General features: G+C 42.0%; 1 protein-coding gene across 4 annotated transcripts in view; it reads right to left on the bottom strand.

The window, feature by feature from the left end:
* The window catches only part of ppp1r42 (protein phosphatase 1, regulatory subunit 42), a 98,434-nt gene that overhangs the window by 78,258 nt on the left and 4,427 nt on the right, over nt 1-15,749 (bottom strand). For 3 of the 4 annotated variants that reach the window (XM_072571492.1, XM_072571494.1, XM_072571493.1), the window contains exons 2-4: nt 14,136-14,361; nt 12,251-12,417; nt 5,625-5,787 (exon numbers count right to left, since the gene is read on the bottom strand). In XM_072571492.1, coding sequence (XP_072427593.1) covers nt 5,625-5,787; nt 12,251-12,417; nt 14,136-14,267 — 462 coding nt within the window. In that variant the 5' untranslated portion in view covers nt 14,268-14,361. The remainder of the gene's footprint in view (nt 1-5,624; nt 5,788-12,250; nt 12,418-14,135; nt 14,362-15,749) is intronic. The other variant, XM_072571496.1, reaches the window with a different exon arrangement.

Raw genomic sequence — 15,749 nt, 5'->3', positions numbered from 1 at the left:
TCCCCTGCAACCGCAGATTGCGGTGGTTCACGGACTCCCAGACCAACTGCTTGTTCTGTGGCGCTGTGGAGTCCGTGGACCATGTATATGTTGGGTGTGGGCATTTGCACTCCCTTTTTGATTTTCTTAAAAACCTTCTCCTCTGCTTTTGGTTGCACTTCCGTCCCACGCTCCTGATCTTTGGGCACCCGATACAGAGGAGGGAGGGCAGGTCTGAAGACCTCCTCGTGGGTCTGCTCCTGGGCCTGGCCAAACTGGCCATAAACGGTCCAGGCAGCGGGCTGTGGAGGGGGTCGTAAGGGGTGACTGCCTGCCCCTCTTCCGCGGTTATATTAGAGCTCGAGTGTCCCTGGAGAAGGAGCACACGGTGGCTACCAACACCCTGGAGTTGTTCAGGGAGAGGTGGGCGCCGCAGGGAGTGGAGCGTATTATTTCCCCGTCCAACTCTATTTTGATTTAATCCCTGCCCTCCCCTTCACTGTTTGATCACATAGCATTGCCCTTTGATGTGAAGGGTACTGCTTGTCACAGGTCACTCGGGTGTTTCTTTTCTTCCTGGTGGTGGAAACTGAATAAAGATTTGTGCACCTTGTGTCTTTCACTGTGTCTCACACCTGCACAAAAAAAACAGGAGCGTAATAATTTTTTAAAATGTAGAAAAGAAAATAAACAGGAGTGTAAGAAAAAAATGAGTGTCAGATGTTCTGCTGACTCTGAGAGAGTTGGATTAGTGTCAAGGACTGTCCACATGTAAATAAAGTGTGACTTGGTGATGGGATACTGGCCTCTGTAGAGTTATTTCAATAAGAAACAGAATTAGGTCTTCAGCCCATCGATCTTGCTCTGCCATTGATCATGGCTGATATATAGGTTCCCTATGGATCAGTACTAGGATCTATATTAATGACATAGCCATGGCAAAATTCAAAATATGTGAAGGACACAAAACATGAGAGTATTCTAAATTGTAGAGAACAGAATGACAGACTTCAAAAGATCAGAGATAGGTTTGCGGAATGGAGGGCTGCTTGGCAAATGAAATATAAGGCAAAGTAGTGTGAAGTTATATATTTTGTTTGAGAACAGGGAAAGGAAAAGTGAAACAAACATATAATTCTAAAGGATGCACAGGAGCCACAGGGCTGCTATTTCATTAGAGAGAAATGGTTCAGTGCTACTCTTTGGGCTGTGCTTTTCCAGCCACTTTTCCAGCCACCACATTCTTTGGGCTTTGTTTTTCCAGTATCACACTCTTCAGGCTGTGCTTTACCAGCACCACACTCTTCAGGCTGTGCTTTTCCAGAATCACACTCTTTGGTCTCTGTTTTTCCAGCACTGAACTAGAGCACTGAATTAGAGTGATGGTTTAATCTGCAGGTCACCACACCACACTCTTCCAGCTGTGCTTTTCCAGCACCACACTCTTCCAGCTGTGCTTTTCCAGCACCACACTCTTCCAGCTGTGCTTTTCCAGCACCACACTCTTCGGGTTGAGCTTTTCCAGCACCACACTCTTTGGGCTGAGCTTTTCCAGCACCACACTCTTTGGGCTTTGTTTTTCCAGTACCACACTCTTTGGGCTGTGTTTTTCCAGTACCACACTCTTCGGGCAGAGCTTTTCCAGCACCATATGCTTCATCAGCTGTGTTTTTCCAGCACCACACTCTTCTGGCTGAGCTTTTCCAGCACCACACTCTTCACGCCATGTTTTTCCAGCACCACACTCTTCAGGCAGTGTTTTTCCAGCACTACATTTTTCAGGCTGTGTTTTTCCAGCACCGCACTCTTCAGGCTGTGCTTTTTCAGCACCACACTCTTTGGGCAGTGCTTTTCCAGTACCACACTCTTCAGGTGGTGTTTTTCCAGCACCACACTCCTCGGGCTGTGCTTTTCCAGTACCATACTCTTCAGGCTGTGTTTTTCCAGCATCACACTCGACATCAACTGCGCTTTTCCAGCACCACACTCTTCAGGCTGTTTTTTTCCAGTACCACACTCTTTGGGCTGTGCTTTTCCAGCACCACACTCTTCAGGATGTGCTTTACCAGCACCACACTCTTTAGGCTGTGTTTTTCCAGCACCACACTCTTCAGGCTCTGCTTTCCCAGCACCCCATTCTTCAGGCTGTGCTTTACTAGCACCACACTCTTCAGGCTGTGTTTTTCCAGTACCAACTCTTCAGGCTGTGTTTGTCCAGTACCACAATCTTTGGGCTATGCTTTACCAGCACCACACTCTTCAGGCTGTATTTTTCCAGCACCACACTCTTCAGGCTGTGTTTTTCCAGCACCACACTCTTCAGGCTGTGTTTTTCCAGCACCACACTCTTCAGGCTGTGTTTTTCCAGTACCACACTCTTTGGATGTGCTTTTCCAGCATTACACTCTTCGGGCTGTGTTTTTTCAGCACTGCACTCTTCAGGTGGTGTTTTTCCAGCATCACATTCAACATCAGCTGTGCTTTTCCAGCGCCACACTCTTCAGGCTGTGCTTTTCCAGCACCACACTCTTCAGGCTGTGCTTTTCCTGCACCACACTCGTCATCAGCTGTGTTTTTCCAGCACCACACTCTTCAGGCTGTGTTTTTCCAGCACCACACTCTTCAGGCTGTGTTTTTCCAGCACCACACTCTTCAGGCTGTGTTTTTCCAGTACCACACTCTTTGGATGTGCTTTTCCAGCACCACACTCTTCAGGCTGTGTTTTTCCAGCACCACACTCTTCAGGTGGTGTTTTTCCAGCATCACATTCAACATCAGCTGTGCTTTTCCAGCGCCACACTCTTCAGGCTGTGCTTTTCCAGCACCACACTCTTCAGGCTGTGCTTTTCCTGCACCACACTCGTCATCAGCTGTGTTTTTCCAGCACCACACTCTTCAGGCTGTGTTTTTCCAGCACCACACTCTTCAGGCTGTGTTTTTCCAGCACCACACTCTTCAGGCTGTGTTTTTCCAGTACCACACTCTTTGGATGTGCTTTTCCAGCACCACACTCTTCAGGCTGTGTTTTTCCAGCACCACACTCTTCAGGTGGTGTTTTTCCAGCATCACATTCAACATCAGTTGTGCTTTTCCAGCGCCACACTCTTCAGGCTGTGCTTTTCCAGCACCACACTCTTCAGGCTGTGCTTTTCCTGCACCACACTCGTCATCAGCTGTGTTTTTCCAGCACCACACTCTTCAGGCTGTGTTTTTCCAGCACCACACTCTTCAGGCTGTGTTTTTCCAGCACCACACTCTTCAGGCTGTGTTTTTCCAGAACTACACTCTTCGGGCTGTGTTTTTCCAGCACCACACTCTTCAGGCTGTGTTTTTCCAGAACTACACTCTTCAGGCTGTGCTTTACCAGCACCACACTCTTCAGGCTGTGTTTTTCCAGCACCACACTCTTCAGGCTGTGTTTTTCCAGAACTACACTCTTCGGGCTGTGTTTTTCCAGCACCACACTCTTCAGGCTGTGTTTTTCCAGAACTACACTCTTCAGGCTGTGCTTTACCAGCACCACACTCTTCAGGCTGTGTTTTTCCAGCATCACACTCTTCAGGCTGTGCTTTACCAGCACTGCACTCTTCAGGATGTGCTTTACCAGCACCACACTCTTCAGGCTGTGCTTTTCCAATAGCACACTCTTTGGGTTGTGTTTTTCCAGCACTACACTCTTTAGGCTTTGCTTTACCAGCACCACACTCTTCAGGCTGTGTTTGTCCAGTACCACACTCTTCAGGCTGTGCTTTACCAGCACCAAACTCTTTGGGCTATGCTTTTCCAGCACTACATTCTTTAGGCTGTGCTTTACCAGCACCACATTCTTCAGGCTGTGTTCCTCCAGCATCCCACTCTTCAGGCTGTGCTTTACAAGCACCAGACTCCTCAGGCTGTGCTTCAGGGAAAGTAGAAGATTGAGAAGGAAAGTCCTTCATGGTAACTTTAGTGGGAATCAAACCCTTGTCATTGGTATAATTCTGCATTGCAAACCAGCTGACCAGTCAACTGAGCTAACCAACCCCCTTCAAGCAGAGGGATTGGAGATATGTTTATTTTTGGCACGAATAAACAGCAATCATCTCAAATGATAGGAGCACTAATTACTGTAAAAAAATTCTTAACTTTTAATTAAAAGATCATATCCTAAGTCAGTGATGCCTACCCATCTCCCCAGCATTCATGCTGCAGAAGGCCTCAAAAGCACTAGAGGATACTCCTTGCTTCTTTCTAGAGACTCCCTGACATCAATGTAGCCACAAGAGAGAGACAGAGAGTCAGGCTGGACAAGCACCACAACCTGGACCTGTTAATGGCCACTTCGGCCATAGGAATATAGATATTTCCAAAGCAACCTGTTCAAAAAAGTTATTATGCACTCTTGAGCAAGTTTTTTTTACTCATTCAAAGTATGTGAGCATCACTGGCTAGGCTAGAATTTATTGTGCATCCCTAATTGCCCAGAGGCAGTTAAGAATCAACCACATTGCTATGGGTCTAGAGTCACATATAGGCCAGACCAGGTAAGGATGGCAGTTTCCTTCCCTAAAGGACATTAGTGAACCAGATGGGTTTTTCCTGACAATCAACAATGGATTCATGGCCATCATTGGACTCTTAACTCCAGGTATTTATTGAATTCAAATTCCACCATCTGCGGTGGCAGGATTCAAACCCCAGTCCCCAGCACAATACATGGATCTCTGGATTAACAGTCCTTCGATAATGCCGCTAAGCCATTGCCTCCCCTAAGGTGGACTTAAATCCAAGCCTCCTGGCTCAAAGGTAAGGAGATTACCACTGTGCCAGAAGAGTCATACAATTTGGAGATCTACTCTCATTGAAACAAATTAAACCAAATTAATCAGAATAACAAGTGAAATCTTTTCAAAGATCCAACATCACAAAACTAAAAGCTTTATGATAAGCTTATAAAATGTAATCAAAACAATTTTTAGGAAGGGGAATAATGCAGTCTAGCCCCTACCCCAGTCAGAGGCTAGCAGTGCTCCAGTGCCCGCCAGTATCTTCAGGAGTGGTGGCAGCTGCCAACAATGAACCCTCCAAAAATGCAGGATACTGGAGGGACTCAGGTTGCAGGTGAGTGATGGGGGTCATGAGGAGGGGCTTCCTGGCTGGGACGAAAACGGCAGTCAGAGGGAAGGGCAGGAAATGACTTTCAGCATGCCATTCCTCCCTGATGTCAGGTCTCTCAATCAGGCACTCAAGTGCCTTTGAACAAAGGACCCTCCTGGGAGCTGAGGTTTGCTTTTCAGGCTTCCTGTATGGTTCAAATCTGAAGGCAACAGGAGGAGACCTTCAAGTGAGTTTAATTAGTGTCCAGGCAGGAAAGCTGTTAATGAGTCTTCCTGCCCAGACTTAACTGGATGGAGCCACAAAGGCAGTGGGATATCCACTCCATAACTCCTGCTTGATTAAATACGCCCTCCCTCCAAACTCACTGCTGGGGTATATTCAATTCAGCTGCATATTTTCACAAGTTTTTGATTTGAGTTCAGATTAAATGTGAAATCATTAGGTTTTACATCTGTCTACTATAAAAAATGATGTTCTTTAAGCTACATCGTTCCACAATATCAGAGACTTTGTTAAACCTAGGAAAGTTAGTATCAAATGTTACTTACTTTTAGAGATTGCAGAGTCCTAGGATCAAAGAGCAGTTTCTCTCCAAGAGGAAGGCGCTGGTTCTCTACATGCAATTCTCGGAGCTCTGTTAATCCCTCCAATTCTTCCACTACAGAAATACAATTGCCACCTAGATACCTACATATAAAAATCAGTGCATTCCTGTAAAAAAGGAGTATATTGCAGACAGAGAATTCTTAGATGCCCCAATGAATGGAAAGATCCTAGAGAAGGAGTTGAATTTTGCTACCAAGGTGAATGGCTTGAGTGGGGAAATTTCCTGATCTGGCAAATTAATCTCAGATGAAAGGTCAAATTAAAGCCAATTTTCTCTAGGGAACATGGAGGCAAATCATAGTTGATCACAGTGATTTCAGATCCAGATGTGAAGTAAGCTTGGGTGTAGCCAGGGTGGCATGGTCATTGTTTCAGATGCTATTAGGCCCTGCAGCCCTCATAACCTTCACAAACTCTTATCACCCTCACCCAACCTCTCTGGCTCCTCTGTGTCAATTCATGCTCCTCAAATCACTCGATATTACCTCATAGTTTGCCAACTCATCCCTCCCATCTACTCCTCGTATCCCCATGCCTCTCCATGCTAGCTCATGCCTCCAACTTATCCCTCATGACCCTTTGGTAACTCCAATACCCGAACCATACTGCCTCAAATGTTCCACGGCACATCTATACTAATACAACTTCATATCTACTCTTCATTCCACATTTCAATCCATTATATCAATCTGTGATTCCCACATTGTGAGCTGAGGCCCTTGGAACAACCAAGAGATTGTCGCACATATAACTGCACAAAGATGAGTCTAGATTAGAGTGGTGCTGGAAAAGCACAGCAGTTCAGGCAGCATCTGAGGAGCAGGAAAATCGACGTTTCAGGCAAAAGCCCTTCATCAGGAATAAAGATGAGTGGCAGGTCAAAGGATATAAAAGAATATAAAAAAATAACAGAATGACTAAATCAGGAGGAAGAAATTAGAGTAAGAGACTAAACTAGCTAGAATGTAAATGTAGATAGCAAGAGTTTCTACAGGTATTTAAAAAGGAAAACCATAAGCAAAGTGAGTGTTTGTTCTGTAGACAGTGGGAAGTGAATTAATCACAGATAATAAGGAAACTGCAGATGAAATGAACAAATATCTTGATTCTGTATTACTATAGAAGATACAAAAATATTCCAGTAATAGCTGTAAATCAGGAGGTGGAAGGGAGAGAGGAACTTAGCAAAATTACCATCATGAGTGACGTGATACGAAGCAAACTGGTGGAACTGGAGGTCAACAAGTCTCTAAGTCCAGATAGATTTCATCCCAGGATCTTAAAACAGGTTACTAATGAGGTACTAGATGAGTTGATGTTAATTATCCAAAATTCTCAAGATTCAGGAAAGGTTCCATCAGGCATGAAAGGAGGCAGAAAATAGGAAACTATAGGCCAGTTAGCTTGAAAATGTTTGAATTGATCATTAAGGAGATCACAGCTGCATACTTGGAAAAACTTTAAGTAATCAGCAAGTGTCAGCATGGTTTTGTCAAAACGAAGTCATATTTAACCAATTTATTGGAGCTATTTGAAGGGATTGTGGATAAAGGGGAGCCTGTAGAAGCTTTTCACCAGATTCACAGAAGCCATTCGATATGGTGCCAAATCAAATGTTATCGCATAGCATACAGGATAATATATTAGCAAGGATAAAGGTTTGCTTGGCAGAAAATATTACGTACATATGGGATTTTTGTCTGATAAACAGGAAATGAATAGCGGAATTCCACAGGGTTCTGTGCTGGGATCTCAAATTTTAACAATTTACATCAATGACTTTGATGAGGGGAACAAATGCATGTTAGCTAAATTCACAGACAACACAAAGATAGGTAAGAACATATGGTGTGAAGAAGAAATAAGGAAATTGTAGATGGATATAGACAGCTTGACTGAGAGGGCAAAAATCTGTCATATGGAGAATAGTGTGGGAAAATGTGACCTAATTCATTTTGGCAGGAAGAATTTTTAAAAAGTCTATTACTTAAATGGAGAACTACTGCAGAATTCTGCAGGTGATTTAGGTGTCCTTGTGTACGAATCACAAAGAGTTAGAACGTGCACAGCAAGTAACCAAGAAGGATAATGGGATGTTATCCTTTATTATGAGAGGAATTCAACATAAAAATAAGGATGTTATGCTTCAGTTATGCAAAGCATTGTTAATACCACATCTTGAATACTGTGGTCAATTCTGGTTTTCTTACATAAGAAAGTCTGTGACGGCATGCAGGCAGTTTACAGGAATTTTACATGGTTGATACCTAGAATGAGTGGGTTCTCTTATGAAAATAAAGTATACAGAGTAGGTTTGTTTCCACTGGAGTATAGAAGAGTGAGGAGTGACTTGATTGGAAAGTATAAGATGCTGAATGGTCTTGTCAAGTTGGACGTTTCTTTATGTGGATGAGTTCAGAATAGGGTGTCACAAAAACAGAAACTGCTGGAAAAGCTAAGCAGATCTAGCAGCATCTGTGAAGAGAAACTAGAGTTAACTAGAATTGAGTGACCCAGGTTGAGTTCTAAAGAAGGGTTATTCCACCCAAAACATTAGTTCTGATTTCTTTCCACATATACTGCCAGACCTGCTGAGCTTTTCCAGCAATTTCTGTTTTTGTTTCTGATTTACAGCATCTGCAATTATTTCAGTTTTTATTCAGAATAGATTATTTTAAAATTAGTGGTAATCCTCTGAGGACAAAGTTGAGGAGACTTTTTTTCTCAGAACATAACACAACTTTGAAATCCTGTCTCTCGCAGAATGCAGTGAGATACGTGATTGAATGTCTTTAAGGGGGATAGATCTTTGTTAGACAGAAAAAACAAGAGTTATTGAGGGTAGATGGAAATTTGAAACACACACAGATCATCCATAATATTTTTGAATAATGGAGCAGGCTCGAGAGACTGAAGATTCTACTATGGCCCCTATTTCTTATGTTAGCATATTTGAACACCGTGTTCAAATGACAGCTGCTGGGTTCAAGTTGTACTCCTGTGTGACTCACAATCTGTCCACTTATCTCTGCCCATACAACTGGATCTCTTGCTTATGTGGCATCCTCTGCATTCAGGTCCCACCTACCAAGTTTAAAGTCCACAGATTCTTCCCAACACCACAAAAATCTGCCCCTTGGTGTCAGCAAGACAAGTGATCAGCCCTTCACAGTATAATTGCGAAAGTAAGTCAGGGATTGTTGTGGAAGAATCACTCAATGCTCTATTTTTTAAAAATTACCAGGAGACGCAGAACATCCTTCACTAAATTAAACTTTAATCTTGCAAAATCAAAGCTGTGGGAGCCAGAAAAATGTCTTCCTAACTCCCCACAATCTCTTTGATCTCCTGCAATTTATACAGTTATTCTTCCCGCACTTATCTGATGGCATTAGCATACTCAATCATGTTGGCTTGCTTTGCCTTTCTAAACTAATCATAGTCTGCCACACTAGTTTCCTCCATCACATTTAACCTATCACATTACAACACCATCATCTTCAGCATTAGCTCATCTCCCAGTGATTTAACTAACCTATCACACTGCACTACCATTGTCTGTGACTGGAGTTCTGTAAGATGATCCTGGGCATGCATTGCAACACTAAGTTAACCACATAGCTGCCAGAATAACTTCCATAGGATCTACCCTCAACCTCCTCCTCGATTCACCTATATTCGATCCATCAGCACCAAACCAAGAGAAAAAAGTATAAGATCTATATGTTGATGGTATGCACCTCCACACCACCTCTCTCAACCTCTTAAATGATTCTATGTTATCAGACCGCTTGTCTAACATCCATACCTTGGACTCCTGCCAAAATTTCCAAAACATTGGAAAAATTGCCGTCACGTGGTCTCGAGACACTAATCCCATCATCCTCCCTGGACACAGTCTTAAGTTGATCCAAACTGTTTGCAACTTTATCCTCCTACTTTGGCTGAGAGCTGAACTTCTGATTCCGTATCCTCTCCATCACAAAGACTGCATACTTCCACCTAATTGCTGTGTCACCTCAGCCTCAGCACATATAGCCAAACCATGCTTTAGTGAACTCCAAACCAACCAACCTATTGTTATCAGTGGCCTCCCATTTTCCACCTTCTTAATTTTGATCTCTAAAACCTCTGCTGCTCATATTGCAGCTTGTATCAAGTCCCATTCACTCAGCATCTCTATAGTCATTGAGCTACATTGACTCACCATAAAGCAAAAATAAAAATAAAAATTTGTAATCCTTGTGTTCAGATTCACTATAAAAATTTTAAATGTTCATTGTACAAATGCTAATAATCCAGGACTGAGCATATATGGCTGGAATTTCCTCTCCTGACACGAGGCACTTTTCCTCCTCTCCTGCCAGGAGGCTGAAACATGAGAGGTGAAGGATCATAACTTCAAAACTTGTCAGGCCATTTGCTTTACCTACTATTTCCCTAGGTTACAAGATGTGGCAAGTTGTAACCCAAAGCATACTGAAAGGGATGCAAAGAGACTTGGGAGTTCTAGTCCAGATTCTCTCAAGGTAAACTTGTATTTTGAGTCAGTAGTTAGAAAGACAAATGCAATGATGTCATTTATTTTGAGACGACTTGAATATAAACACAGGGATGTACTTCTGAGGCTCTATAAGGCTCTGGTCAGACTACATTTAGAGTATTGTGCGCAGTTTTGGGCCACATATCTCAGGAAGGCTGTACTGGCCCTTGAGCGTGTTCAGAGGAAGTTCATGAGAATGGTCCCAGGAATGAAAAGCTTAACATGCGAGGACTCTGGGTCTATAGTCAATGGAATTTAGAAGGATGAAGGGGGAATCTAACTGAATCTTACAGAATACTAAATGTCCGGGACAGAGTAGATGTTGGGAAGATGTTTCCACTGTTATGAGAGACTAGGACCCAAGAGCACAGCCTTAAATGAAAGGGATGATGTTTCAGAATGGAGATAAGGAGAAACTTCTTCAACCAGAAAGTGGTGAATCTATGGAATTCATTGCCATAGAAGGCTGTGGAGGTCAGGTTATTGAATATATTTAAGACTGAGATAGAAAGGTTCTTGAGTATCAAAAAGATCAAGGGTTACAGGGAGAAAGTAGGAGAATGGATTGAGAAACTTACCAGCTATGATTGAATGGCAGAGCATGGTCTTATGTGTGGTTCACAGTTTATAATCCCTGGTGGAAATTCAAGTTTCCTTTCCCATGGCATTTTCCTCAAAGTAGGTGGGTTCCTGAGGATCTCCACTAGTCAAATCAGTTTGTGAATCTTGGTGGGGGAAACTTACTTCAGAGACAGGGAGCTTTTGACAAATAAGCTTAAGAAGTCTTGCTCACATTATCTCATATCACCCATGCTCCCTCCACAATCGCTTTTATCTCCTACGGAACTGCCATGCCCCCTTCACTTCTGTTGAAAACCTCGGCCTACTGCATGAGATGAGATAAGGTGCTGCATTTTCGGTAGGCAAATCAGGGCAGGACTTATACAATTAATGAGAAGGTCCTGGGGAGTTTTGTCGAACAAAGAGACCTTAGGGTGCAGGTTTGTAATTGCTTGAAAGTGGCGTCACAGGTAGACATGGTAGCAAAGAAGGCATTGGGAGTTTATGTTGCTGTATGGGACATTGTTAGGCCACGTTTGGAATAATGCATTCAATTCTAGTCTCCCAGCTATAGGAAACGTTGTGAAATTTGAAAGGGTTCAAAAAGGATTCACAAAAACGTTGCCAGGATTTGGAGGGTTTGGAGGGTTTCAGCTATAGGGAAAGACTGAATGGGCTGGGGCTGCTTTCCCTGCAATGTCGGAGGCTGGGAGGTGACTTATAGAAGTTTATAAAATCAAGAGGGGCAGGGATAGTGTGAATAGCCAAGGTCTTTTCCCCACAGTAGGCGAGTCTAAAACTGAAGGGCATAGGTTTAAAGTGAGAGGGGAAAGGGACCGAAGGAGCAAATGTTTCATGCAGAGGGTGGTGCATGTATGGAATTAGCTGTCAGAGGAAATGTTGGAGGCTGGTACAATTGCAATAGTTAAAAGGCATTGGATGAATATAGGAAGAGGAAAGATTTAGAGGGATATGGGCCGAATGCTGGAAAATGGGACTAAATTAATTTAGGATATCTGGTTGGCATAGACGAGTTGAACCAAAAGGTCTGTTTCTGTGCTGTATATCTCTATGATTCTATGTTCCTCATTACAGCCTGATCCTGACTCCCACACATCAAAATCTCGTGGGAGTTTCCAGACATTTAGAAGTTAGGGAAACGATATTGTGAAATTGTGTGATCTATGGTTCGTAAGTGAATTTGTCTGGTATTCCACCCAACATCTATTTTCAGTAATCGCTACTTGGTCATAGTCACATGTTGTTTGAGACCATTTTGCATGGAAATTGGCTTCTATTTTTCACTACATTAAAACAGTTACTGTACTTTGAAGTAATCAGAACACCTCAAGTTATTAAAAAAAATGCAAATTCTTTCTTACCAAAGCTCATCACAATCCATTATTCACACTATATATTTTTTTCAACTTTAATTTTAGAAAACAAAAGCTAGGATTAGCTTACAATTTAGTGAGGTTTTGCAGCGAGGAGAGATTTGCAATATGTGTTATGTTATTGTTCTGCAGGTAGAGGTGGGTGAGATTTATGGCAAAATCTAAGTTATGAATCTGTGTGATGTTGTTGTCATATAAATATAGAACAGACAGGTTCTTGCATATCGAGAGGTTATCCTGAAACAAAAGGAAAAGCAAACATAGTTTTAGAAAAAAATACTCAACAGATGTAAACAGTATTTTCACTCTTAATCACATGTAGCTAACCATGCTGTACTCCTCTGCAATTTCACTCACCATATCTTGCCAAGCAAAGTGGCATTCACATACATGAAAGACATGAAGTCTCAGTACTCGCCTACTAGCTTACCACAAAAGAGGAAGTGAATAACCTGGCAATTACTGGTCAGTTAGTTTAGTATTTGGAGGTGCTGATGTTGGACTGGGGTGTACAAAGTTAAAATCACACAACACCAGGTTATAGTCCAACAGGTTTATTTGGAAGCACCAGCTTTCAGAGTGCTGCTCCTTCATCAGGTGCCACAACCACCTGATGAAGGAGCAGCGTTCCGAAAGCTAGTGCTTCCAAATAAACCTGTTAGACTATAACCTGATGTTGTGTGATTTTTAAGTTAATTTATTGGTTGGGATCCTTCTAGAAACAATAATCTGCGGGAAAAAAAACAGCAACTTGGATAAACATAAAGGAGAACCAGTATGTATTTGTTCAGGATAAATTGTATTTGACCAATTTAGTTGTGTTTTTGTCAGGGAACAGAGAGTGGATGAAGGCAGAGCAGTTGATAAACTTTTGGACATCTAAAAAGTGGTTGAAAAAGTACAAGATAATAGCCTTGCTAGTAAACTGAAGCACATGGGATGAAAGGGGCAGTAGCAATATGGATACAAAATTGACTAAGGAATAGGAAAAAGAATTGTGGTAAACGGATGGTATTCAGGTTGAAGGAAGATACACAGTTTAGGATCACTGCCTGTTTTTGATACTCTATTCATTAATGGCTTGAACTTGGATATTGCATAACTTCAAAATGTGCAGATGACACAAACTTGGAAACGCAATTTTAAGAATGCCTATCACACTCATACACACACTTAACCAAGCTTACACACACATATACACTCACACCCACACACTCACATGCACACTCAATCTGTCACTCCTACATGCGCACACATATAAGCTTACGGGATGAATTTGTTTTTGCAGAATTACATTTTATTTTGCTCAAAAACTGCATGAATCCATGTAAAACTATTCATGAGGGTTTGTCAGTCTAACATAGCATTGGGACACAGGCATACTTCACAGCTATTGTTTAAAAAGCTGAGCTATCTTGAGAATGTAATTTTTAAAAGTTCTAGGATTTACATATCAAAATCAGAAACCAGCATATCCCATTATAATAAATGAAAGTTTTAATCTAAGATTGTTTACTGTATCACACCTCCAAAACACACAGTAATTCAATCCCACCTGGAGTTTTCTTGTTATTTATGGACACCACAATTTAGGAAATATATGAAAGCTTTGGAGAAGGTATAAAAGAAATTTATTATAAAGATTCTGGGAAGAAGTGATTACAGCTACATGCATAAACTAAAGAAGCCTTACAGCAGTGAAAACTAAAGACAAGATTGATGGAAATGTTTAACATCTAGAAGAGTCTGTAAAGATTAAATAAACTATTTCCAATGACTGAACACTTGATGAGCAGAGGACAAGAGACGGCAGGTAAAGGGGAAGCAGTGAGGGGGTTTGTGGTGATCAAACACAAAGCAGTTCTGAATCCTATGCTGTAGTTTAAAGATTATATATGCATATACACAATTAAAAATGGAATATAACTTATCTTTAATCAATTAAATGAACTTACAATTTCATCAATATTCTTATTTGCAAAATTTAGATGAGTCAATTTTTTTAGGTATTGTTCCAATGGTTCATCTCTTCTGTTCTTTACATGGATACTATTTTTAGCAATTAGATCCACTGTAAGTCGACCCATGATGTAACAGATTTTAATGAACTTGACTCAAAGCTATTTCATGTAATGTTGTATTTGAGCTGTCGGCTATTTCCATAAAAATAACTGAATTATTCTGTGGAAAGAATTTAAGAGATAATTATAAATGAGAGATATGTATATTATATGCATTTGATAATTACATATACCTCCCGAAAATAGTGAGGCAGGTTTTAGTGTCTTCACTTGTAGCTCAGGTTGAGGTTCTGGATGTAGGTTTGCTCGCTGCGCTGGAAGGTTCGTTTTCAGACATTTCGTCACCATTCTAGCTAACATCTTCAGTGAGCCTCTGGACAAAGCACTGCTGATGATTCCTGCTTTCTATTTATATGTTTGGGTTTCTTTGGGTTGGTGATGTCATTTCCTGTGGTGATGTTATTTCCTGTTCTTTTTCCCAGGGGGTGGTAAATGGGCTAAAAACAATGATTGCAGATGCTGGAAACCAAATTCTGGAATACAGTGGTGCTGGAAAGGCACAGCAGTTCAGGCAGCATCCGAGGAGCAGGAAAATCGATGTTTCGGGCAAACGCCCCTCATCAGGAATACAGACAGAGTGCCTGAAGAGTGGAGAGATAAATGATAGGAGGGTGGGGATGGGGAGAAAGTAGCAGAGAGTACAATAGGTGAGTGGGGGTGGGGATGAAGGTGATAGGTCAGGGAGGAGGGTGGGGGAAGGTAGCAATGGGTGAATGGGGGTGGATGCCAAGGGGTCTGAGTAGCCCACAAACCCACCAATACACTAAAATAGCTGCTATTGAACTTGAAAGACCCTATACAGACAACAAGCAAAACTAATGTCATTTACAAAATACCACACAAGAATTGTAACAAACACTACATTGGACAAACAGGCAGAAAACTAGCCACCAGGATACATGAACATCAACTAGCCACAAAACAACATGACCCTCTCTCACTAGTATCCTTACATATAGAAAAGGAAGGACACACATTGACTGGGAAAACACATCCATCCTAGCCCAAGCCAAACAGAGACATGCATGAGAATTCCTAGAAGCATGGCATTCCAACCGGAACTCTATCAACAAAGACATTGACTTGTACCCCATTTACCACGCCTTGAGAAAAAGAACAGGAAACGACATCACCATAGGAAATGACATCACTACAGGAAATGACATCGCCAACCCAAAGAAACCCAAACATAAAAACAGAAAGCAGGAATCATCAGCAGTGCTTTGTCCAGAGGTTCGCTGAAGATGTTAGCTACTGTGGTGACAAAATGTCTGAAAATGAACCTTCCAGCTCAGTGAGCAAACCTACATCCAGTTTCTCCACAATACAAGGATGGGCCACAACTGTGATATTGAGACCCAGTGCATAACCTGCCCTTGCTTCACTCATATCTTGGTCTCTTTTTGATTGATACCATTATGATTTGCACTTTACTGCTGTATTATTGAAGCAGAATAAACTTGTCCCATGGAAAAACAGTTCATCTTT

This window comes from Chiloscyllium punctatum, chromosome 5 (genome assembly GCF_047496795.1).
Source record: "Chiloscyllium punctatum isolate Juve2018m chromosome 5, sChiPun1.3, whole genome shotgun sequence".
Taxonomy (NCBI): domain Eukaryota; kingdom Metazoa; phylum Chordata; class Chondrichthyes; order Orectolobiformes; family Hemiscylliidae; genus Chiloscyllium; species Chiloscyllium punctatum.
This window is presented reverse-complemented; position numbering and strand designations above follow the sequence as displayed.